We start from the raw sequence: 24,348 nt of genomic DNA on the forward strand, positions 1-24,348 counted from the left end.
CCGGGGCCTGCGGGGTCCCAGCGCCTCCCCGCGGGAGCCTCGCGCCCCGACCGCTCCGCCCCCGGCCACGCGGAGCGTCCCTGACGACGGCCGGCCGGCCACCGCCGCCTCGCTGACCGGCCCCGGAGCCCCTCCGGCGCCCCGGCCCGCAGCGGCCCGGCCGGGCGGAGCGTCGTCGCGCACCTAACGGAGACGCCCAGCCCAGCCCCGTCCGCTCGAGGTGGGACCCCGGGTCTGCCGGCCTCGAGTGAGGAGGGCCCCAGCCGCCCCAGCCCGCCACCCCCACTGCCCTCGGGCCCCCTCGGAGCCTCCCCACCCCGGGCGGGCGCCGGAGGAGGGGCCGCCGGCCTGCGGGGCTGAGCGAGGAGAGCTGGGGGCCAAGTGCACGGGGAGCTAGAGGGAACCCCCACCCTTCTGCGATCCCCCGCGAATCTGGGCATGGACGATGCAGACCAAAGGCCCGACACCTTGAGGTCTGCGGAGGGGGGTCGCGGGGCAGGGGAGGGACGGGGAGCTGGCTGGGAAGACAGAGGATGCAGAAGCAGAGAAAAGCGGCTGGAGAGCCAGAGGGCCGCCATGGAAGCCAGAGGGAGGTAGGCACTTGGGGAAGGAGAGGAAAGTCCTGTGAGGAGGGAATGTTCTGGAGATCTAAACTTTGACCTTTGGGTCTGGAGGGTCCAGCAGGGCTACAGGCAGGAGAGCTCAACTCTCCATTTGGGGGCCTGCCACAGAACCTCAAACCCAAGGATGTTATCAGACAACAGTTAAAGTCTGGCTACTCTAAGCAAGAGGCTCCTCCCTCCAGGTCGAATGGGAGAAGCTGAGGCCATTGTGGAGACTTCTCATACCCCAACCCTCCTCACCTGTTGCCCCACCCTGTGTGTGTGTGTGTGTGTGTGTGTGTGTGTGTGTGTGTGTGTGTGTGTGCGCGCACGCGTGCCAACAACAGTGCCCAGCAAAAAGTTATCTGAAATATTAGTTAGGATAGATACTCTCCAGTTGATTTTTTTTTTTTTTTTGGTCGATCGTGGGGCTTGAACTCTGGGCCTGGGCGCTGTCCCTGCACTCTTCAGCTCAAGGCAAGAGCTCTACCACTTGAGCCATAGTGCCACTTCCAGTTTTCTAGTGGTTTATTGGAGATAAGTCTCACAGACTTTCCTGCCGGGGCTGGCTTTGAACCACTATCCTCAGATCTCAGCCTCCTGAGTAGCTAGGATTACAGGCATGAGCCTCTGGCACCCGGCGATTTTTTGAAAGTGTACTGGTATTTGAACTCAAGGCCTCATGCTTGCTAGTAAGTCACACCTCCATCCCCCTTCCCCCACCTTCTTAATGGAGACAGCGATGGCCAGTTCTCTTTCAGCCTAAAGTTACCTTTTTTCCATGGGTCCTTCCTCTGAAAGGTCTAGCATCAATGGCCAGCTCACCTCTGGCTTTCCATCCACCTCTTGGACACAGCTTTGTAGAAGGTTCTGCCGGGCAACTGGGACAAAGGGCCTGGGCCTTTTAACTCAGCACCAAAAAAGTTAAGCCTGGGCTCAGATTGGTAAGAGAGCTCACAAGCAGGGAAAGTGGGAGGCTCATAGGAAGAGCAGTGAATGGGTGGGAAGCAACCCTGGCATCTCACAGAAGTGACAGGAGTGAGAGACTTAAACTTAGACCTTAGCACTCACTAACTAGCTTGGCCAGCAAATGACTTAAGCTTTCAAAGCTTCAATTGTGGGGTGGGAATAAAAGCGTTACAGTAATAACAAACCAGTACTGAACAGGAGGCCTTTAACAAGCTTATGTACTTGAGGAATCTAACATCTTTATCATAATATTCAACTCATGTCTTGAATGCTGTCTGTGGTTCTAACACTGTAAGAAACGTTACACAAAGCTGAGCACAGTGGTACATACCTGTAACCTCAGTACTCAGAGACTGAAGCAGAAGAATCTGGAGTTTGAAGCCAGAGAGGGTTAGACAGGCAAGCCCTGTCTTGAAAAAGAAAAAGTAGAAGGAAAGAAGGAAGGGAGGGAGGGAAAGAAATTTTCACACACACATTCCCTCCATGCTCTTCTGGATAACACCATGAAGAAAGCGGTATTAATTACCAGATAACTACCATATTGATTCTTTATTTGATAGATGCAGTGATTCTTGGCAAATAAAATACCCTTCCCAGGATTTGAGGGGCAGAAAGCACAAGGCCTGTGCACTCAGCCAGCTGCTATATACACATGCATTATGTGTCTACACCTCAATAAACCAGGAGCCAAGAATATGATTCCAGAACACCTGTCCACTGGTGCAAACCATCAGAAATGAGGGCAGCCCTGGTCACACCGGGGCATTACTTTTATCACTGCTGCTTGGTCATAGTGAGCAGACATTAACTTCCAGCTCTCAGAGCTCTGGCCTGGTGTCCTCTGTGATTTCAGCATCCCCTGCCCTGGTCCTGAGAACACAGTAGGACCAGGGAGGAGGATGGCCTTTCCCTGGGGATTGTGACCCTGGCTGGCCGCACTTAATAGGGAGGCATGAGCACAGAAAGCCCTGCCAGCCAGAGGCCCCGTAGGAAAGCAAGTCCACAGCGCATGTCCAGTGAGGCCCCAGAAGCGAAGGAAGTCTACTGCGCATGCTCTCCTACTTTCCCTTCCAAGAGCAGGAAGAGCCCTTAGATGAGGACACCAGATGGTGGCACCTCTGATGTCCCTGACCTCTAGGATGTCACAGATTTCTGCCCTGGAGGAGGACCAGAGTCCTGACAGGCTTTGCTCTTCGCCTTGGGTTCTCCAAGTGTCCCCGCAGGCTTCCCAGGAGACAGGATTCTGGGGGGACGTGGAAGCCGAGCGCTCTGCCACCTCTGGGACCACCCACCCTCCCCCTGTGGGGCCTAGGGGGCTGGCTGGGTCCTCCAGGCTCTCAACTTATGCTTGTCTGTCCCTCCTCTCAGGCTCCCAGGAAGACAGTGTCCCTCGTTACCACCCTCAGCCATAGACTGAGCGTGGGCAGAATAAGGCCCCTGAGACACGGGTAACAATGCAGGCCTTCTCTCTTCTGTGGTCTCTCCACACTCCCTCTCACAATAGAGCAGTCTCATGGCCTCTTTCTAATGGAAGTAAGAGTATCTCAGGCCTGGTGCCGGTGGCTCACGCCTGTAATCCTAGCTACTCAGGAGGCTGAGATCTGAAATGGTGGTTCAAAGCCAGCCCAGGCTGCAAACGTCCATAAGACTCTTATCTCCAATAAACTACTCACAAAAAGCAGGAAGTGGCGTTGTAGTGGTAGAGCACTAGTCTTGAGCACAAAGAGGCTCAGGGATAGTGCCCAGGCCCTGAGTTCAAGGCCCAGGAATGGAAAAAAAAGAAGTGTCTCAGATTTGTTTGTCCTGACTAGCTTCAGCTGTCCATCCTCAGATCCCAGCCTCCTGAGTAGCTAGGATTTCACACATAAAATGCTAGTTCCTGGCCCTATCCTTTTTTTTTTGTCATAGGTCTTGAACTCAGGGCTTGAGTGTTGTCCTTGAGCTCTTTTGCTCAAGGCTAGCAATGTACCACTTTGAGCCACTTGGGTTTTCTGGTGATTAATTGAAGATAAGAGTCTCACAAGACTCTCTAGTCCCAGCTGGCTTTGAACCACCATCCTCATATCTCAGCCTCCTGAGTAGCTAGGGTTACAGGCATGAACTACTGGCACCTGGCCCCAATCTTTTCTCTTTTTTTGGTCGGTTGTGGGTCCTGAACTCTGGGCCTAGTGCTCTGGGCGAGTGCTCTACCACTTGAGCCACAGTGCCACTTCTGGCTTTTTCTGTTTATGTGGTGCTAAGGAATCGAACCCAGGGCTTCATGCATGCAAGGCAAGCACTCTTCCCCTGAGCCACCTTCCCAGTCCCTGGCCCCAACCTTTTAAATATTCTTTAACATATTAGTAGCTTTCAAAACTAAAACTTTAAAAACATTTGGAAGCCAAGCACGGGCTTTCATGCGCTACCAGCCAGAGGCTAACTGTGGACATGAAGTAGCGCCAGGAACAACAAGGACCAGATCTTAGGAAGAAGTGCCTAAGAGGCTGAGAGGCAGAAGCAGAGAGCCACAGGTGATCTCTTTCAGAGGACACCCATCTGGTACCAGGTGCAGTTTCCTAAGGCATTGCTTCCCAGGAGGAAGGCAGAGTCCACCTGCCGGGATGGTGAGAGGCCCGTGCATTGTGGGTAATGCCCTAGCTCTGGTGCAGCCCACAGGTGTCCCAAAATGCTTCAGGTTCAGAACCTTCGGAGGACTCCAGGCATAGGCCCAGCAGCGCAGGCGGGTTGTTGCCTCTGACCCCGTCCTGCTATTCATTCACCTGCCTCAGCTATTGTGGCACTTGGAAGAAGAGAAGGGCCTCAGAAACCTGAAAGTCAAAGATGCCAGCTCAGCACCCAAGAAACAGGTTTTAGGGGACAGTTCCCACCCCAAGACCCCTGCCCTTGAGAACCTGCAGCCTCCACCCCTGCTCTAGTGTTCAACCTTCATCAAACACTGCCTCCCAACAATCTCCACACTAGTGCACAGTGAAGATGTTACCAGACTGTTTTACAGAGAAGGAAACTGAACTTCAGCCCAGTGAAGTCACATGACCAAGGTCACACTAGTCATTGAGGAAGCCAGACGTGTAAAGCAGCAGCACAGCCTGCTTCCAGCTCTTCCCTCTGAGCCACCATTAGTTAACGCTGGACACAAGCCGTGGATTTGCATTCGATTTGCATAAAGGGAGTCACAATACACAAATATACACAAATATCTCCCCCCATACTGTCCCTCGCCACCCTCCCTTCCCCTCCCATCCAGGCTCTTCCTCCTCGAGCTGCCTGGCAGGCTAGGCAGTGCCATCTGGTCCCTCCCTCTGCCAAGCACGCTTTTGCTGGATCTGGGTGTTCCTTCTTAGCACTGCAGTGTGCTGAATCGGGGTATTGCCCCATTGCTACCTGCAAGGCTCAGACCAGGGTACCCGCAGCAAGGGCATGGGGTGGGCACGTGGGATGGTCCTGGGACCCAGACCTCCGGCCTCAGCTGTCCATCTTCAGTCCCAGATTTAGCTTTCTTTCCACCTCCCACGCCGCCTGCTGCCATCTGGGATGCCAGAGGAGGGGGGGAGAAAGACGTCCTAGCAGGCTGAGAATGAAGGACAGGCTGGGCACAGAGAGGTAGGCAGGGCAGCAGCCTCAGTGACCCCTGGCAGCCCACACTGCTCCAAACGGCGGCCACAGGCTCTGTGTGACCATTGAGTCATCAGACTTTTAACTTTTGGTATAAAAATATCTATCTATACATCTTATCAGTAACTTTTTTTTTCCTGGTCCTACAGCTTGAACTCAAGGCCTGGGCGCTGTCCCTGAGCCTCGTTCTGCTCAAGCTAGAGCCCTAGCACTTGACCCACAGCGCCACCTCCGGCTTTTTCTGAGTGGTTAATTGGAGATAAGGGTCTCATGGATTTTCCTGCCCCAACTGGCTTTGAACTGTGATCCTCAGATCTCAGCCTCCTGAGTAGCTAGGCTTACAGGTGTGAGCCACTGATGCCTAGCATTATTTACTCTTAATAATTCTTTTTTTTTGGGGGGGGTCCAGTTGTGGGGCCTGAACTCTGGGCCTGGGCGCTGTCCCTCAGCTCTTCAGCTCAAGGTGAGCGCTCTACCACTTGAGCCACAGCACCACTTCCAGCTTTTTTCTTTTTGCTTATGTGGTGCTGAGGAATCGAACCCAGGGCCTCAGGCATGCAAGGCAAGCGCTCTACCACTGAGCCAACTTCCCAGCCCCTACTCTTAATAATTCTATTGGTAGTTATTACCCTCATTTCACAGAGATAATGTCAGAAATTCAGAGGTTCTGTAACCTGCCCAAGGTCACACAACTAGGTGCTGGGATTGGCATCTGAATCTGCTCCCTTTAAGCACTACTCAATGCTACTAAAGTAACATGTGTCCCCTTCCTCTTCCTCAGACCTGCCATTCTGAACAGCTCCCTGTTGTCACTAGTTTCCTGTGGGCCTGGCTGCTCCTGTATCTCTAGCTCCAAGCATGCAGGACTCTTCAGCACAAAACCTGGTCTCCACCCAGTCTGGAAACTTGGCCACAGGCCGGGCCTCAATTTCAAGCCAAAGTGCAGGCACAGCCCCACGGCTCTCCAAGACCCCCGCAGTGTCCTCAGGCCCACTTGAGTCAAAGTCCAAACTGTCAAATTTCCAACGCATGCGCCGGCTCATCGCAGAGGACCCTGAGTGGTCTCTGGCCATCGTGCCCCTCCTCACAGAGCTGTGCATTCAGCACATCGTGACCAACTTCGAAAGTGAGTCTACCCAGTTTGGGGTGGGAAGGAACAGACCAAGAGGGTAGAGAGGGCAAAGCTGGGTCCTTGGTCCTCTGCTCTGGACAGCGCCCCCTGTTGCCTTCCCATGCTCTGCCCTCCTTGTCCACTTACAGGAAACTCAGCCTGAGCTGCATCTACTTCTTCAGGAAACCCTCGTCATCTGGCTCTACTTCACGGGCTTCTATGAATGAATGGGCTCCTGGGCTGTTCTATACTTTGTGATAATTGGCCAGCTTCTCTGACCTGATGAGAAGTTTACTGAGGACAGGCATCATTTTGCCACAATAACCAGGCCTCCTGACCTTGCATATATTCCTGTCATATATATCCTGTTATATTCCTAGAATATATAGTCCTGCTCACTTTTGGCTCCCCCAAACCTCCTGATTGTAAATTTCAGGACAGGGCTTCTACCTCCTTTATTCATTTATGCATCTCTTAGCACTTCAGCACACAGTAGGTATCCAAACAATATATTTGTTTTTATTTTTTATTTTTCAGTGCTGGGAATGGAGCTTGAACTCAGGGCCCAGACACTGTCCTTGAGCTTATTTTGCTCAAGCCTGGAACTTTACTGCTTGAGTCACAGTTCCACGTCTGTTTTTTTTGGTAGATAATTGGAGATGAGAATCCCATGGACATTCCTACCTGGGCTAGCTTCAAACCACAAACCTCAGAGTAGCTAGGATTACAGGCATTGGCACCAGTGCTGGACCACACATACACACACACACACACAGAGTCAGTTGTGAGGCTTGAACTTAGGGCCTGGGCACTGTCCCTGAGCTCTTTTGCTCAAGGCTAGTGTGCTACCACTTTGAGCCACAACTCCACTCCCAGTTTTCTGGTGGTTAATTGGAGGTAAGAGTCTCAAGCACTTTCCTGCCAATGCTGACTTTGAACTATGATCCTCAGATCTCAGCCTCCTGGGTAGCTAGAGAGATACCAGCACCTGGCTATACTTGTTTTTCTATTTGTTTGTTTAATTATGGTAATCCTGGGGCTTGAACTCTAGGCCCAGGTGCTATCCTTTGCCTTTTGTACTCCAGGAAATCACACTACCACTTGAGCCTCAGCTCAACTTTCAGCCTTTTTTGTGGTTAATTGGAGATAAGAGTATCACAAACTTACCTTCCTATCCTAGCTTCCGACTATGATCCTCAGATCTCCGTCTCTTGAGTAGTTAGAATTACAGGTGTGAGCCACGGATGCTGGACCCTGTATTTGCTTTTTTTTTAATCAGTCACGTGGCTTGAACTGAGGTGCTGGGCGCTGTCCCTCAGCTCTTTTGCTCAAGGCTAGCACTCTACCACTTTGAGCCACAGCTTCACTTCGGGTTTTCTGGTGTTTAATTGGAGATAAGAGTTTCTCGGACTTTCCTGCCAGGAATGGCTTCGAACTGTGATCTTCATATCTCAGCCTCCTGAGTAGCTAGAATTACAGGCATGAGCGCCCAGCACCCAGTTTATATTTGCATTTAAATTCATGAATCAAGCCAGACCCGCCCGGAACCTCTGGATCAGGGACTGCCTCCTCTATCAGATGAGGCAATAACTGGGATTGGACCCGACAGTCCTTTCTTACCGAGGGCTCCCTGAGATCCAGTGTGCCACCTGGCTGCAGTCAGGGAAGCCCCCTTAAGGCCACAACTGGCTCAGGAAAGCAGAGTCTGTTTCTGCGGGGTGCCCTCAGCACCCCGGGCAGGCCCAGACACCGTATCATCTTGTCCCCAACACTGACTTCTCTCTTCCCCCTCTGCTCCCAAAGAGAACCCTATCCTGACCGAGCTGCTCCCGGAGCACCAGCAGAAGGTTCTGAGCCGCCTGTCGCCTGACCTGCCCCTGACGATGACTGCCAACCTGATCGAGGATGAAAGTTACTGGCGCCGCTGCTCCACCAAGCGCTGGGCCGTGTGCCACGTGGCCAAGCACGGAGGCAGCTGGAAGCGCATGTTCTTCGAGAGACACCTGGAAAACGTGCTCCGACTCTTCATCCCAGGCACCACAGACCCCAACGTGATCCTCGACCTCATTCCCCTCTGCAGGAACTACATCCGACGGATCCAGATGCATCAGTTCCTTCCCCCGGTGCGCCTCCCAGTGACTCCCCGGGCTGGGGAACAGTCAGACTCCGGCAGTGAGGGAGAGCTAGAAGAGCCTGCCATGGACCACTACCAGCTGGGGAGCCTGGTGGCTGGCCTGTACCACTTGGAGGAGCTGGACCTGGTGTATGGAGTTAAAGATTGCGGCATGAACTTCGAGTGGAACCTCTTCCTCTTCACCTATCGCGACTGCCACGCGCTGGCGGCCACCATCAAAGCATGCCACACCCTCAAGGTACCATCCACCGCCAGGTTACCCCTGGCTCCCCCCTCAGCAGGTCCTGGATTCCTACTCCCTTCCCCTTCCTTCTCTATCACCATCCTCTTCTTCACATTTCCTTTCCATTTAATGCAGGTAGGGGTGGATGTAAATGGTTTTTTGGGGGGTAATGTTTTTGAGGGGGTACTGGGGTTTGAACCAGGGCCCCGTGCATGCTAAACATAGGCTCAGATTCCCTCGAGCAGGGTGGTGGGTGGGTTATTTTTGGTTGGTTGCTGGTGTTTTCTGGCAGTGCTGGGGTTTGGACTCAGCACCTGGCCACTTGCTTAGCAGGCTGTCATTTGAGCCGCTTGACCACCCCCTTTTTGTATTAGTTACATTTTTTTTTCAATACTGGCACTGGGGCTTGAATATAGGGCGTAGGCCTAAGTATCCATTATATTTTTGCTCATACCTCTACTTTGGGCTTTTTGGTGGTTAACTGGAGATAAAAAGTCTCATGGGTTTTCTTGCCTGGGCTGGTTTGGAACCTTGGTCCTCAGATCTCAACATCTTGCGTTAAGTAGGATTAGTGTGAGCCCCTGGCATCCAGCTGTATTAGTTATTTTTCAAGATAGTATCTCACTTTATGCCTGGTCCACCCTGAACTGTAATCCCCGTTAGTGCCTCTCTTTGTGGCTGGGCAGGCCAATGACAGGGTCTGACCATTGTGCTTCCTCTGTTCCTTAGAATGACAGCCTTTGGTTGAGATAGAGTCTGTCAAGCTCCAATGCTTGGGCTGGCCTCAATACCTAATCTCCCTGATCTGTGCCTCCCCATGTAGCTAAGATTGCAGGTTTGAGCCACCATGCCTGGTCCAGAGGAGTATTTTTATGCACCCTGCAACCAAGCTAGTCAGTTCTGTGAGTACAGAACTGAAAGAGGCCTGGTGTCCCCAGCTCACCAGCCAAGTAGCAATCCAACAAACATCTGCACCCCAGGCCCTGTCCCAGGTGCTGAAGATGCAGAAATGAGCAAAATTACTGTTTGAGCCCTTTGGAGCTGCAGCCTGGTGGGATGAAAGGCACTAACGAGCAATCACATAAATGGAAAGCTGCAATGAGGCTAGGGTTGCCAGATTTAGCCCATGGAAAGTTTGAAGTTCAGATGAATAACTTTTTAGCAATATATTCCACAGGGCATAGTTGTTTATCTGATTTAAGCCTTCTCAGGCATCTTGTTTTATCAAGGCTCTTATTTCTCAGTGCTGTGGATGAGACCCAGGCCCTCACACGTGCTGAACATGCACTGGGCCGTTGAGCTTCCTCTCCCCCAGGCCAGTCCAGCATCCTAAACCTGAATGAATGCTATGAAGAAATGACATTCTGGGGCTGGGAAGGGGACTCAGTGGTAGAGTGCTTGCCTTGCATGCATGAGGCCCTGGGTTCCATTCCTCAGCACCACATAAGTAGTATAAGCCGGAAGTGGCGCTGTGGCTCAAGTGGTAGAGCGCTAGCCTTGAACTGAAGAGCTGAGGGACGGCGCCCAGGCCCAGAGTTCAGACCCCATGACCAACCAAAAAGAAAAAAGAAATAAAAATGACATTCTTTCGTGTGTATGTGTATATCAATGCTGGAGCGATAACTCAGGGCCTAGGTGCTGTCCCTTGCCTTTTTTTTTTTTTTTTTCCTCAAGGCTAGCACTGTACCACTTGATCCACAGCTCCACTTCTGGCTTTTTAGTGCTTAATTGAAGATAAGAGTCTCACAGACTTTTCTGTCCCAGCTGGCTTTGAACCACGATCCTCAGATCTCAGCCCCCTGAGTAGCTAAGATGACAGGCGTGAAACACTAGTGCTTGGCAGAAACAACACTTTTATAAAAGAGTTAAAAAAGGGCACTTGACCTTGCTAGAGCAAGTGTCATCTCCATAGAGAGGAGGAGGAGGAAGAAGAGAATGATCAGAAGGAATTATTCAAGGGAGATAGGGACCACATTCCAAGCAGGAGAGAACTCTGCACACACTGGCCCAGGCGGGGTACATGGCTATTGGCAGGGGTTGACTGGGAGAGTAGGCAGCTAGGAACATGAGTGCCAGATGAGCAGAAATGGGATGAAAATTGTCAAGGACCCTACACTCACCAGGGGAAGAAGACCTCAGTTTAGGAGTCTACCTTTATCCTGAGAAGCTTTGGCACACCATCAGTGTTATTCTGTTTGCTGTTACTATAACGAAATACCCAAGACTGGGTATTTTATAAAGAAGACATGTGTATTTGGCTTACAATTTTGGTGTCTAGAGAATCCACACAGCCTGGCACCAGCCCCTTCATTTTCTCCTCTGAATCATGACAGAGAAACAGGAAGGGAAATGGAGGCACACAGAGGAGATCAAGCGGGTACAATAGCCTCTGCTTATAACCATCTGCTCTTGTCACGAACTATCTGGGGGTCCAAAGAGTACTACATTTAGTCTCCTCCAAGGTCCTGACAACCTTGCACTAGGCCCCAACCTATAAAAGTTCTACCACCTGTGAACACATCATTACACTGCGGGGGGGGGGGGAAGCGGCCAGTGCATGGACCGTAGGGAGATGGGACAAATCACAGGAAAACTTTAGTGCACCCAAGGGCATTAGGCAAAAGGGAGGTGGCACTGGGTTGTACGTGTGAAAAGGTCACTGTTTGTGAAGGACAATAATCTAGGTTGAGTGACAGGTACAGGAGGTCCCCTGGAAAACCATTGCCAATTACACATAAAGATGGTGGTATTATACAGAGATGGAGTAGAAAGAGATTTAGGCAGTTCACTGACTGAACTCACTGGCGTAGGAGGACATAGAAGAGAAAGAAGGAGTCGGGGCTAGAGGCTCATGCTTGTAATCCTAACTACTCAGGAGGCTGCAATCTGAGGATCACAGTTCAAAGACAACCTGGGCAGACAAACCCAAAAGAGTCTTATCTCCAAATTAATCACCAAAAAGCTGTGACTCAAGTGGTGGAGTGCTAACCTTGCGCACAAAACCTGAGGGACAATACCTAGGCCCTGAGTTCAAGCCCCAGGACTGGCACAAAACTAAAAACAAAACAAAACCCCAGGAGCAGGAAGTAGCAGGCTTCTCACTCATGAGAGCAGATGGCTGGAAGGGCCATTGGCAGAAGCAGGGGAGATGGGCGGGGGACAGATTTTGAGGGGAAGAGCAGTCTGAGGCAGCCTAGACAAGGAATCATCACTTCAGTAGTTGGGATGAGAGGCTGGTGAGGCTGGGATGAGGCCTGAACAGAACATGGGAACACGTGCGTCTTCATGAGCGCGGCCAAGGAAGCATGTATTTGGAAGGAGCTTTGCAAGGTAGAGCCAAATGCCAGGCAAGAGGAATACAGCAGGCGGTGTGGGAAGGAGAGCTTGCCAGGACAGCAAGGAAGAGGAAAGGGCCACATGGCAGTGTGTCACAGAGTGTGTGGCTGATAGGCGTGAGCCACAGGGAAGGATAGAGGCCAAGACCGGCTTAGCAGCCCTGGAGGTCCTGAGGGAGGATTTCAGTGCAATAGCAGAAGCAGAGGCTGGGCAGCAGTGGCTGGGGGCGAGAGTGGGAAGTGAGGACGCAGGTGGTGTGACCAATATGCCAAGAACTTCCCTGTGATGGGGAGCATGACACTGAAATAATGAGCACTTTGGATTTTGTTCAGAAGAAACATAGGTAGGCAGGCATCAGTACAGGCACGCACACCTGTAATTCTCACTACTCAGGAGATCCGAGGGCTGCTATTCAAAGCCAGCCCAGGAAGGAAAATCTGTAAGACTCTTATTTCCAGTTAACCACCTCTCCCCCTAAAAAGCCAGACAACTGGCAGAGCATCAGCCTTCAGTGTTAAAGCCACAAGACAATGCCTAGACCCTGAGTTCAAGCCCCAGTATTAACAAAAGCAAGAGAGAGAGAGAGAGAGAGAGAGAGAGAGAGAGAGAGAGAGAGAGAGAGAGAGAGAGAGAGGGAGGGAGAGAGAGAGAGAGAGAGAGAGAGAAAAAGAGAAAGAGAAAGAGAAAGAGAGAAAAAGAAAGAAAGAAAGAAAGAAAGAGAGAAAGAAAGAAAGAAAGAAAGAAAGAAAGAAAGAAAGAAAGAAAGAAAGAAAGAAAGAAAGAAAGAAAGGGAAGGAAGGAAGGAAGGAAGGAAGGAAGGAAGGAAGGATGGAAGGAAGGAAGGAATTAGATCTTGTCTTTGTCTTTTAGGACTGGAAGTGCAGCTCAGGGTAGGGTGCTTACCATGCCCCATACTCCAGGCAAAGAGTTCCTGCTCTTGGCATGGTAGGCCTTGACCAGCTGAGGCATCAGGCACTGGGTGTGCAGAACCTCGGCCTCTCCATGGCTCCCTTCTCTACCTGGCGAGTTATGCCTGACTGGAGGTGTAGTAGAACCTCTCTCTGCCCACAGATCTTCAGGCTGACCCGGAGCAAGGTGGATGATGAAAAGGCTCGCATTCTAATCCGCAGCCTGCTGGACCACCCAGCGCTCGAGGAGCTCGACCTGGCCCACAACCTCATTGGAGACCGTGGGGCCCGGGCTGCCGCCAAGCTACTAAGCCACAGCCGCCTCCGTGTACTCAACCTGGCCAACAACCAAGTGCGTGCTCCCGGCGCCCAATCGCTGGCTCACGCCCTGGCACACAACACCAATCTCATTTCTCTCAACCTACGCCTCAACTGCATCGAAGATGAGGGTGGCCAGGCCATGGCCCACGCCTTACACTCCAACAAGTGTCTCACCACGCTGCATCTAGGTGGCAATGAGCTGTCCGAGCCCACGGCCACGCTGCTCGCTCAAGTGCTGTCTGTCAACACCACACTCACCAGTATCAACCTGTCCTGCAACCACATCGGGCTGGTGAGCCATCACTTTGGGGGCAGGCAGGGTGTGACGTGGGGTGCCTGCAGTATTAAGCCAGCTGTCTTTGCATACTAGCCCAGTAAGAGCTTTTTTTAGGTAAATGCTTCACCCCTTGAGCCACACCTCCGTTTCCAGCATTTTGCTGGCTAATTGGAGGTAAGAGTCTCACAGACTTTTCTACCTGGGTTAGCTTTGAACAACAATCCGTAGATCTTAGCCTCCTGAGTAGCTAGGGTTACAGGCCTCTGCCACCTGTGCGCAGCTTTTCAAAATGTTTCTTTTAGTTATATCTGTGTGTGAATGAACGTGCCTATGTTCCCAGATAGGGAGGTAAAATGGCCTCTTCCTGACCACCTCTCCCCTTCCCCAGGACGGCGGGAAGCAGCTTCTGGAAGGCATTTCTGACAACAAGACCCTCCTGGAATTTGACTTGCGCCTGTCTGATATAGCCCAGGAGAGCGAGTACCTCATTGGCCAGGCCCTGCATGCCAATCGAGAAGCCGCCCGCCAGCGGGCCCTGAATCCTGGCCATTTCATATCGCCCATGACAGCCAGCGGCCCTGAGAACTCCATGGGATAAGATGGGACACAGGACATGGGCAGTAACCTAACGTGGGTCACTGCCCCAGCCACATTCTCATTTCACCATCCTGCTGCGTGTCACCGACTCTGAGGAAGGGGACTGAGGGCCCACAAGTCTACTTGGAGTCAGTGATCAAGGAATATACAAGGGAAGATGTACAGTGAACAGGGGAGAAGAGGTAGAACACAGACATTTTGCTCTTGGGCCCAGTAATGGGGCCAGAAATCAGCAAAGCAGAGAGGACCCAGACTTGCCCATGGGGACCACGCAACCCAGCTCCTCTACTCATCCCTACCCCCATGTTCCTCTACTGAGTAATCTTGACCTTCAAACACTCCTCTCTATGGAAGAGCTATGCTTGACTCTTTAAACTCACCCCTGCAGATGCCACCCCACCCAGAAATTTGACTGTGCTTTATGTGACCTAATTTGGGGGCTGCAGCACCCCTTGGCAGTCCCACACTCAAGCTAGACGAGAGACAATGGGTGATTGAATGGCCTAGGCCCAGGGGCCACAAAGCCTCTCATGGGAAGGAGGGGGAGGAAAGGAGCGCCACACAGGGACCGGGCGTCAGTGAGTCACCCGCAACTTTATTACCCACCATTTGATTTGTACAATCTTTGCGCTTGGAAATCCACGACAGAAAGGCCACAGTGTGATGCACCCGATTGACAGAGACCTGTCTTCTCTTCAGCCAGGCCCAGCCTTCCCACAAGCCCTTGTGTCCTTGTTCCACATGCAACTTCCCAGGTGCCCTGCACAAATCCCTGTCACTCCATGGCTGCCCACCCTGGGGCCATACCTGCGCAAACCACATCAGGCCATAGGGCCACGAAAGGACCTTCACCGATAGATTCAGGCTGAGCCTCATCCCCATTCTCCTTGGCTGAGTGGCCCAGAGCCTCTGGACCCATGTCCCCAAAGGGTGGACCACGGCTTGCAATCACAGTCCCAGAGTGGCTGGCTGCTCTCCAGGGACTCCTTCCACCCAGCAGGCGCCGAGCTGAGCACCAGAGGGGGCTTGTGACTGCGATTATGTGCCTGTCCGGGAAACCTACAGTCATCTGTGCCTGACACCCTCTGACAATTCTGGAGTGCAAATGCGTAGGTGTGAGGGTGTGTGTGTGCGTGCTTGTGTGTGTGTGTGTAGCAACAGCTGCTAGCAGAGGTTCTAATTAGAGAAACAAGAACATTCAGTGTAAAGTTTAATTTTAGAGATTAATTTTCTGGTTTTTGTTGTCCCTGGCAATCAATAAAGCTACCAAGAAAATAGACCAAAGAATTGGTTTCTCTCTAAGTCTGTGCGTTGTGTGGGAGGTGAGGCTGTCTGTGAGACCTAGGTAGAAATGGTCGACAGGCAAAAATAATAACGGGGGCTGCCCTTCCCCTCTTCCTCAGGCCAGGCTCTGTCTCGGGACCAGGCCTGGAAGAGGAGCGGCCGAGTTCCTCGGTCCTTGGAGCCATGGGGTGGCCTGGCTTCCAAATGAAGACAGGACATTCAGGCACCAGCTGACAAAGAACTGTGGCCTGAGGCCCAGCTCACCACCTGTACCCCACAGATGTCCACTCAGGAAAGAGGGGTGCCCCAACTGCCAGGTTCCCCAGGAGCACAGACTCAGGGTCCAGTGCTGGCAGGTGGGCAGGCACAGCTGCCCAGGAAAACCAGAGAGGCAGCTATGTCCTTGGCCCAACCCCCTTGCTCTCTGGCCTTCCCTTCCCTCCTCACTTAGCCTCCTCCATGTGATCAGAAAACTCAACCCCCCTATAAGCCGTAAGACGTGGTATCTCCACAAGTTGGGCTCCCTATGACCCCCTGGGAAGGAGGGAAGGGGAGCCAGAGGAGATGTTGCATAGGTGGGGGCCACCCCTGTTGGCAGGTACAGGACTGGCGGGGCCAGAGGAAGATGAGAGGGGCCGAAGGCCGGGAAGGTGGAGCTGGGATGGCTGAGGCAAAGCACGAGGCATCAGGATCACGGTACCAGGCTAGCCCAAGGGCAGGGTCTCCTCTCTAGGCTGAGATGTGGACTCAACCCCTGGGGTGCTAAATCTGCTGGGAAAATTTTAGCCAGGGCTACTAATAGGGAGGGCAGAGATTGTACACGGACATGCACACTGAAGTACATCAGAGCAGAAGAGAGGCACAGGGGAGGAGTTGGGTATCAGAGTTTGGGGGGAACAGGACAGGGGCTGGTGCCCCGGGTGGTAGCAAGACGTCCCTCTGAAGACCCTCATGTACACAGGGCTTCAAGTGGGCTACAGGAAGATGAAGGGCCAGGCAAGATCTAGAGAACTGCCTCTGACCCTCCCACGGGAACTGAGTATTTCTCCGCTTGGAGCTAGTGACATCGTTAGCCCCAAAGACATACGTATAAGCAACAAGCATGCTCCACTTCTCCCTCAGACCTGGGGGGAAGGCAAGGCTGTCCTCCCGGTCCTGCCCTCTGCTCTTACTCCCATCCGGTTCAAGTTCTCCACACCAGTCCTGTCCCTTGTGCTCTCCGTTCAGTTGCTGGTCCTGGCCAGCTCTAAGGGGTACCACCTGGGTGGCATCCGAGCCTCTCTCCAGGGCGCTCCTGATCAGAACCCAGGTGGAGTCTGCTGCGAGGCTGTGGGTGCCCGTCCTCCAGGCTCCCCTCCTCCCACACCCTGGCAACAGCGTTACAAGCACAAGTGTGCCCAGTGCAGCAGTCCCTCCTGGGCCACGACTCCTGGGGCCCAGTAAGATAAACAACAGGGAAGGGAGTGGCAGAGAGGAACCCCCCCCACACACACACACCAGCACTAGGGCCAGAGCCAAGGAGAGAGACACCTCCATGGTGTGGGTTGAGTAGGAGTTGCTGCCTGGCCCCCAACACCAGCCCTGCTGTCCACATCTGGCCCCTCCACAGAGGCCTTCCAGTGTCCTCTCTTCCCCACAGCCCCTACACCTCCCCACTGCGCTATGGCGGCTCCCTCGAGGAGGCCCAAGGCAGATCCGGCAGCTCAGATTGCCTAATAACAGTCAGAGACGGGTAGGACAGGAATCCTCCGTGTGCCCCGTGCGGGAGGCCGCGTCCCCTGGGGGTCTGGGCGGTACTGGGAGGATGGGTGGCGACCCGCCCCCCTCCTGCTTCAGTGCACAGGGAAGTGGGGGTCTCGGCTGCTGATGGGGGTCTGCCTGGGCGCTCTCCCTTGTCCCGCCCCTGCAGTGCCCGGCCCCGTCCTGCCCTCCCCGTCCCCCGCCCCCAGTCCCCGCTGTCCACAGGGCCGTCCCGGGCTCAGGCAGCGGGGTGGAGGCGCGGGCCCGTCCAGCGGCCCCGAGGTCACAGTGAGGTCTCCACGCAGGAGCCGTGGCGGTGCAGGGGCCGGTGGCTGTGGCCGAGACACCCCTCCTGCCGGTGGACGATGAGGACGGGGAAGTAGAGGGCGTCGTGGTAGGGCGGCGGCGGCCCGGCCTCCTCCTCCTCCTCCTCCTCGTCGTCCCCCATGCTGGCCTGGCTGGACAGCCGCGTCTGCTCGGTGGGACAGCTGGCCTCGTTGACGCTCCCGCTCCGGCTCCGCCACAAGCAGCTGCGCCGGGAGCCGTAGAGCCGGCCGAGCGAGAAGCGGCTGCCCGCGCAGCCCGCGCCGCCGCCGGGCCCCGGGCCGGGCCGCGGGCTGGCGCAGATGCTCAGCGCGCTGCGCGAGAAGATGGAGGAGCTGCTGGCCGCGCGCTGGCAGTGCTCGCAGCTGCGGCGGAACGGGGCCACGCCCGCCGCGCCCGGGCCGCCCACCCCGCCGTAGCGGCACGAGGGCGCGTAGCCGCCGGCGCCGCCGCCGCCCGCGCCCGCGCAGCGCGCGCCCAGCCCCGCCAGGTCCATGAGCACCGCCTCCGAGTAGCTGGGCACCAGCTGCTGGTTGGAGCGGATGTGCCACTCGAGCTCCGTGCTGTCCACCGTGTTGACGCGGGGCAGGCGGTGCGTGAGCGGGGGCAGAAGCTCGTCGCTGGGGCTGAGGCCGCCCCCCGCGCTGCTGGCCGCCGAGCCCGGGCCCTCCAGGCCGAAGAGCTTCTCCACGTGGTAGTGCGCGTAGGCCGTGCGGTACTCGGCCAGCACGCGCAGCGGCCACGACAGCGTCAGCAGCGCCGCCGCCCAGAAGGCCGAGGAGCAGGCGTACCAGGGCGGCCGCGCGGGGTCCGGGAAGGCCACCATGAACTCCCGGAAGTCCACGTTCTTCAGGTGCATGCCCTCGCGCGCCTCCATGTAGTCGTCCAGGCCCTCGTTCTCGGCGAAGAAGCGCGCGCGCTGGCACAGGTAGGCGTTCTCCGCCTCCACGCTGGCGAAGCTGAAGCACTTGGTGAAGCGCAGCCGCGTGGCCGGCGCCCCCTCCAGCCCCACCAGCGCCTTGGACACATCCCGGACGCCGCAGCGCGCGTAGTCGAACTCCGCCTCGGCCACGTGCGTGTTGACGCGCTCGTGGTAGACCTGAGGGGCCGGGGGAGGGGGGGGCGAGGTGGAGGTGGCATGGGGGGGGAACCAGGGGTGGGTGCCTGCCTCTCACGGCGGACACCCCCCCTTTGCTCCCCCCCCCCCAGCCTGACCCGCCCTGGGTACTGGCTGGAGCTGGATGCTATCCTGCAGTCAAACATGTGGAGTAATCAAAACCCCCTCCGAGTCAGAGATGAGAGAGGGACTAGAACCCTGGCCTGCCTGGGCGCATCCAGGAAACTCTGCTTCCTGTGGGTCCTGCCCTGGCGACCAACTACGCACCCCCTGGCTTGCCTGTTTCTGTTGTCACTTGGTCTGGTCCCATCCACCCCCTCACCATGCAAACAGCCTTCTCTTCTCCCCTGAGCCCTCAATGAAGATCCCGAAAGCCCGTGACGCTAGGCTCCCATTCTGGATGTCATCCCTCAGCCTTCTTGCTTCTGCAGCCATATTAGACCCCAGTGGGTCTAATCCTGGAATCGAGGATGGATTGCCCTGCAGACTCTCCACATGTCCGTCACCCCCTCTGTGCTATAAGAGCCTGGATTTGAGACTAGCACTGCCACCCAGGAACTGCCAACCTGGGGCAAGTCTGCACTTACCAAGGAAGGACCTCCGAAGCAATCTGCCTCAGTGACTCCAGCCCCTGCCAGAGACTGTGTGAAGCCATCTACAGCCATTAAGTATTAAACAGGCTTACACCCTGGAGCCCCATGGCTTCGGGTTTTTTCATCTCCTCCACATACTAGCTCTTTGGCCTTGAGTAAGTTACTTAACTGTTGTGTGCCTCAATTTCTTCATCTGTAAGATAAGGCTACACCCATTTCAGAGCCTTAGAATGATGTTATGTAAATGTCTTCATATTTGCAAATACTTAGAGTCTGGCTGTCAGTGTTTGCTGTTATTGTAGCTGCTAGTATAAGCTCCGGTAGCTCATGGCTGCCTTAGGCTCCCTCTACAGGCAGGGCCCAATCTTTTTGTTGTTTTTTTTGTGTGGGTGTGCTGGTGGTAGGGCTTCAACTCAGTACCTGAGCACTGTCCCTTAGCTTTTTCACTCAAGGCCAGTGCTCTACCACTTGAGCCACAACTCCACTTTCAGCTTTTTGCTGGTTAATTTGAAATAAAGAGTCTTACAGACTGTCTGGGTTGGCTTCAAGTCACAATCCTCAGATCTCAACCTTCTAAGTAGCGAGAATTACAGGTGTGAGCCACAAGCACCCAGCATCTTGAATAGCCTGCACCCCAGCCCAGCCTCTCACCTGGGTGGTGGTGTAGGCATCTCCATTGCGGTATCGGGTGACCTGCCGAGTGCGTCGGACATAATGGTAGCTGATGGCCTTCCACCAGATGCAGGGTGTAGCCTGCTGCATGCGGCCCACACGCTCCCGCACACTGCTCACGTCCACGCGGTGCTGCAGCTCATGGCGGGCTTGGCAGTGCCAACACTCCACCAGGTAGACGGCGTACAACATGAGCAGGAAGGCCAGGGGGATGTAGACGTAGCCGTTGGAGCAGGGGCTGTCGTGGTACATGAGGCTGTTGCCTTGGTAGGCGCTGCTGAAGGTGAGGCGGGTCACCGTGGTGACGTGGCACCAGGCCACTGCCCCCAGGCAGCCGTACATGAGCAGCGAAAGCAGGAGGCACTTCCAGTGGGACTCACGGCAGAGGGACTTGGTGAAAGAGGGCTGGATGGGACGCTGCTGCTCGGACAGGGTGGGGATGTGAGACAGCGGCGGGAGACAGATGCAGGCGTGGAGGGGTGGAGGCCCGAGGCAGAGACACAATGATGTGGAAAGGAAGGGTAAGACCAGAGAAACACAGAAGTGATCCCGATGGGGAAAAGACCAGAATGCCAGTGCGGGAAAGAAGAGAGGGAGACACCCCAGGGGGCAGAGAGGGATCAGCATGCCAGAAGTGGAGGCCCAGGAAGCAAGGAAGATACAAATGTGTAAGGTGGCACCCAGAAAGAGTCCAAAGACAGACACAACAATGGCAATGAAACAGAAGGTGTGGACAGGGAGGAAGGGAGGACAGACAAACAGGCATCAGCAAAGGTAGGTCCCGGCCCAGACCCCCTCCAAGTGCCCCAGTAAAGGGGGAGGGACCCCGATATCATTCCCCCATTTAGCAGGTGAGGGCCTGACTTCTGGCTCATGTTTTCTGTACTAGAGTCTAGAGAAACCATTCACCTTTGGCCCACCCATCTTGGCAACCCTCACAGTGCCTAACACTTCCTTTGGAGCTGGGAGCCCCCAAGGAAGCCTAGGCTCATGTTTTCTCTTCCACCCCCCCCCAGTTCTTAGCCCCATTCCCCTCTGAATCTTCCTGCTACCCCAGCATCCTGCCTCTGGGTTCCAGGATGGAGGGAGGGGCTGGGATCCCTGAGCAGAAGGCAGTCCAGGAGGAGCTCTCCAAAAGGACACAGACATGTGACTGGGGAGAAGATGGGACAGAGGCAGGGGGTGGGGTGAGGAGGAAGACACTTGAAGCCCTGCTGTTTGTCACAGAAAATGGTCTTTGATACTCTCCCTGGGCCTGTGTGTTAAAGCACTCGGCACATTCTGTCCCAGCTTTGCCCAGTGAGTTGTTTACTTGTCTGCCGCTCCAACACACCCAGTGCTCCTGAGGGCAGGCCCCGTGCCTCTCTGTCTGCATCCCAGATGCCACCAGTAGCCACCACATTAACCAGGCTTGAGGTTGACTTCTCACAGTAGCCGCAGCTTTCCCACCCCTCCCCACACACAACCTCCTCCAGATTTCTCCCTTCAGTTAGCTCTGCAGCCTGGCCTGGAGGCCGGCCAGGGAAAGGAAGGAGAGATGGAAGGAGGCCCACAGTAACCTAACCAGCAGCAGGCCTGGATTCCCTGTGCATAGGTAGGTGGGACAGGAAATAGCTCACAGCCTATACCTACTCGGAGAGGAAAGGCGCTGTGCCTTCCAGGGCCCTGTCCTTGGGAGATGCGTGCACCCGTGGGTCCACACGGGTGTATGCTGGCCCCAAGCTGGGCGCGCTGATAGGGGTCTCCCGGCAGTAACCCCTGCCCGCGTGCTCCCGCCCTGTGCCCAAGTATGCAAAGCAGACGGGCTGGGGGGTGGGGGGGGTAGCAAATCTGGTACTTTCCTTAGTCTCTTTGTCTCCAGTTTCGGAGGACTAGAGTAAGGATATGCTTAGTACCTAGACTTAAAAGAATCCGTGGACTCGGGGCCCCCTAGGGGGAGCGGCAGGGAGTGGCGGGGAGGGTGCACCCCACCCACACCCACCCTGGCACTCCTGGGACCCCAGGGGGTCCTGGCCCTGTGCACTCTGACCTGTCCTGGGCTGGGGGCTCCACCTCCCCAGGTCCTGTCCCCTAGGCGCCAAAGCCCGTGCAGGCAGGCGCCCTTGCTGCCTCCCCGGGCAGCACCCCGTGTCCGGGTCGGATCCGTCACCCGCCGCCCGCTCTCAGCCGCCCGGGGTCCGCGAGGCTCCGCCCCAGGCCCCTCCCCCGGCCGGGACCCCCGAGTCCCGCCCCCGGCGCGGCCCCTTCCTCGCCTCCGCCCGCGCCCGCGCCCGGCACCGCGGACAGCTCCGGCCGCCCGGCGGCGGGGTGGGGGCGGCGGCGCCGGACTGCGGCTGCGGCGCCGGTCCGGGGCGCGGGCGCGGGTGCGGGGCGCCGGCCGCGCTGCGGCGGAACCGGCGGGGGGAGGGTGGGGGGCGCCGGGCCGCGCCCGGGCCGGGGCCGCCGGCTCTCACCTCCTCGCGCGCCGGGCCCTCGTCCGCCGCTGCCATGGGCTCCTCCGGGACCCCGGGGCCGCCGCCGCCGCCGCCGCCGCCGGCGCTCTCTCCCGCGGCCGAGCCAGGGGGGGACATGGCGAAGAGGGGGCGCGTCGAGCTCCGGACCTCCCGGGGGGCTGCCGGGGGCCGGGGGCATCCTGCGCGGGCCCGGGGGAGGGGGCGGAAGGGGCGGGGCCCTCGCTGCTCCCCACCCCCCGCCGGGGGGAGGGCGCGGGCCGGGGGCCGGGGCGGGGGGGGGGCCGGGCTGGGGGGGCCGGGGCCGGGGGCGGTGTCACCTTGAGGCCCTCGCGGCGCCGCTCCGCCTCCCGCCCGCTCCCGCCGCCGCCTTTTGTCTGAGCCGAGCCGGAGCCAGCGCGCCCCCCCTTCCTCCCCGCGCGGCCGGGCCCCGCCCCCGGCCCCCCAAACCCCGCCCTCCCCGAGCCTACCTAATAAGCCACCCCCCCCCGGGGGAGAAGCAACAGGGGTTCCCCGCACCCCTTCCCCGCGCCCGGCCCCGCGCCCCCACCGCCCTCCTGCCCGCCCGTGCTGGGCGGCCTAGGCCGCGAACTCCTGCACAGCCGTCCTCCGGGGAGGGGGCGCTCGAGGGCCCCCCGCAAGTTCCTGGGGCTGAGGGGTGGGCCGGGGAAGGTGGCCCCGGCGCCCTAGGGGAGACCCTCAGCCCCGGAAAGGGTTAAGGCTGGAGCCGGACTTCGGAGGGACCCAGTAGCGTGGAAGAGACGGAGAGGCCGAAGCTGGAGGCCAGAGAGGACTGACGGAGGGCAGACGGGAGGACAGAGGAACCATCTTCCTCCCCAGAAGAACAGCCCCAGAAAAGCAATGAAGTGTGCACAGCGTCCTAGGCTAGAGGTCAGGGAAACCTGGTTCGAATTCGCAAACCTGCCTCTGCCATCCCCGGGCGGCGTGACCTTGCGCGAGGGCCTTCGCTCCCCGAGCCTCTGAAGTGCCCGGAGAAAGTAATGTCTCCGAAGGACAGGGACAGAGGTGACCAGGCAGCCTCCACGGCAGGAAGCAGAGGTGACAGACCCCCCCAGGAAGCGCCCCCAGTGACTGCCGGCGGCCACCCGTGCACCCCCACACCGCCTTTCCATCTAATCCAGTAGGAGAGGCTGGAAGGAAACGGGCATTCATCTGTTCATGCATTCCTAGACAACTGTTAGGCACCTACTGTGTGCAGAAATAAAACACAGTCTCCTACTAAGGAAGCAGAGTTTAAAGGGGATGGGAAGATACCCAAACTGATAACGTGTAGTAAGGGCCATGAGAGAGTGACTGCTCTCCACACTTGCTCTCTATTTACAGAGCTAGCTCTGCAACAGCCTTCTCATTCAAAAGTTCACAAGAAAGCCAGCACCAGCAGCTCACACTGAAGCTGTGTGCAGTGTAACCACACCGTGGTGTGGGCCTTCATGCTTCCACAAAGGAAGGTTGAGATGGGGAGAATTTCAGTTCCAGGCTAGCATCTCAGCTGAAGAAGCTGGCCGGGGTGATACATACCTGTCATCCTAGCTACTGTAGAAAGGTAAATTATAGTCCAGGTGTGTGCCTGGGCAGAAAGCAAAACCCTGACTCAAAAATTGCACCAAAAGAAAAAAAAGAGCCAGAGGCATAACTCAAGGGGTAGACTGTCTGCCTATCAAGAGTAAAGCGTTGAATTCAAATTCATCCACGGACCCCTTTGGGATAAGGAGTCACAAACCTACTTTCTGGGGGAGAGAGAGGCACATTGATGAGCCTGGCATGTTCCTGGGCTTCATCAGCAACGACAGAGCCTCTTTCTCCACCCCTCTACCCTTCCATTTCCGGTCCTTTTTTTCTATGGGGTCAGGTGGCTCTCTGTCCACCAATTGCTCCAGAACTATGCAGTCTATGTGACCCTCTCCAGCCCAGAGAGCCCATTCTCCCTGCCCAAGCAGGGAAGAACAATGGTTCTGAAGAGGCAGGGCTTTTCATTCACTCCATGACACAAGAACAATCTCTTGATGGTGCATTCTAGTCTCCCCACCATGCTTCTGTGTGTGTGTGTGTGTGTGTGT

At 56.0% G+C, this 24,348-nt stretch overlaps 2 protein-coding genes across 3 annotated transcripts; one reads left to right on the forward strand and one right to left on the reverse strand.

Moving 5' to 3' along the window:
- The first annotated feature begins 84 nt into the window (after positions 1-84).
- On the forward strand, positions 85-15,371 carry Tcte1 (t-complex-associated-testis-expressed 1). 2 transcript variants are annotated; one of them, XM_070023629.1, is made up of 5 exons: positions 85-220; positions 5,965-6,309; positions 8,098-8,666; positions 13,059-13,508; positions 13,882-15,371. In XM_070023629.1, exons 2-5 carry the CDS (start codon positions 6,042-6,044, stop codon positions 14,089-14,091), a joined length of 1,497 nt encoding a protein of 498 aa, XP_069879730.1. In that variant the 5' UTR covers positions 85-220; positions 5,965-6,041; the 3' UTR covers positions 14,092-15,371. The 2 variants fall into 2 exon arrangements, with proteins under 2 accessions (XP_069879730.1, XP_069879731.1); XM_070023630.1 differs by lacking the exon at positions 85-220 and adding an exon at positions 525-593.
- Positions 14,665-22,681, reverse strand: Tmem151b (transmembrane protein 151B). Its single transcript, XM_070023628.1, has 3 exons — positions 22,274-22,681; positions 19,800-20,240; positions 14,665-18,537 (listed from the first exon to the last, which is right to left on the reverse strand). The coding sequence occupies exons 1-3, from the start codon at positions 22,388-22,390 to the stop codon at positions 17,398-17,400; spliced, it is 1,698 nt and encodes a 565-aa protein (XP_069879729.1). The 5' UTR covers positions 22,391-22,681; the 3' UTR covers positions 14,665-17,397.
- Between the last annotated feature and the right edge of the window lie 1,667 nt (positions 22,682-24,348).

The sequence above is a fragment of the Dipodomys merriami genome, unplaced genomic scaffold, assembly GCF_024711535.1.
Source record: "Dipodomys merriami isolate MVZ:Mamm:240054 unplaced genomic scaffold, mDipMer1.0.p SCAF_16, whole genome shotgun sequence".
Taxonomy (NCBI): Eukaryota; Metazoa; Chordata; class Mammalia; order Rodentia; family Heteromyidae; genus Dipodomys; species Dipodomys merriami.

Coding starts and splice junctions, on each gene's coding strand:
- Tmem151b (XM_070023628.1), bottom strand. CDS start 22,390: ATGTCCCCCCCTGGCTCGGCCGCGGGAGAGAGCGCCGGCGGCGGCGGC. Junction 20,241..22,273: donor AGGGCCCGGCGCGCGAGGAG/GTGAGAGCCGGC, acceptor CTGTCCGAGCAG/CAGCGTCCCATCCAGCCCTC. Junction 18,538..19,799: donor ATGCCTACACCACCACCCAG/GTGAGAGGCTGG, acceptor CCGGCCCCTCAG/GTCTACCACGAGCGCGTCAA.
- Tcte1 (XM_070023629.1), top strand. CDS start 6,042: ATGCAGGACTCTTCAGCACAAAACCTGGTCTCCACCCAGTCTGGAAAC. Junction 6,310..8,097: donor CATCGTGACCAACTTCGAAA/GTGAGTCTACCC, acceptor CTGCTCCCAAAG/AGAACCCTATCCTGACCGAG. Junction 13,509..13,881: donor CCTGCAACCACATCGGGCTG/GTGAGCCATCAC, acceptor CCCCTTCCCCAG/GACGGCGGGAAGCAGCTTCT.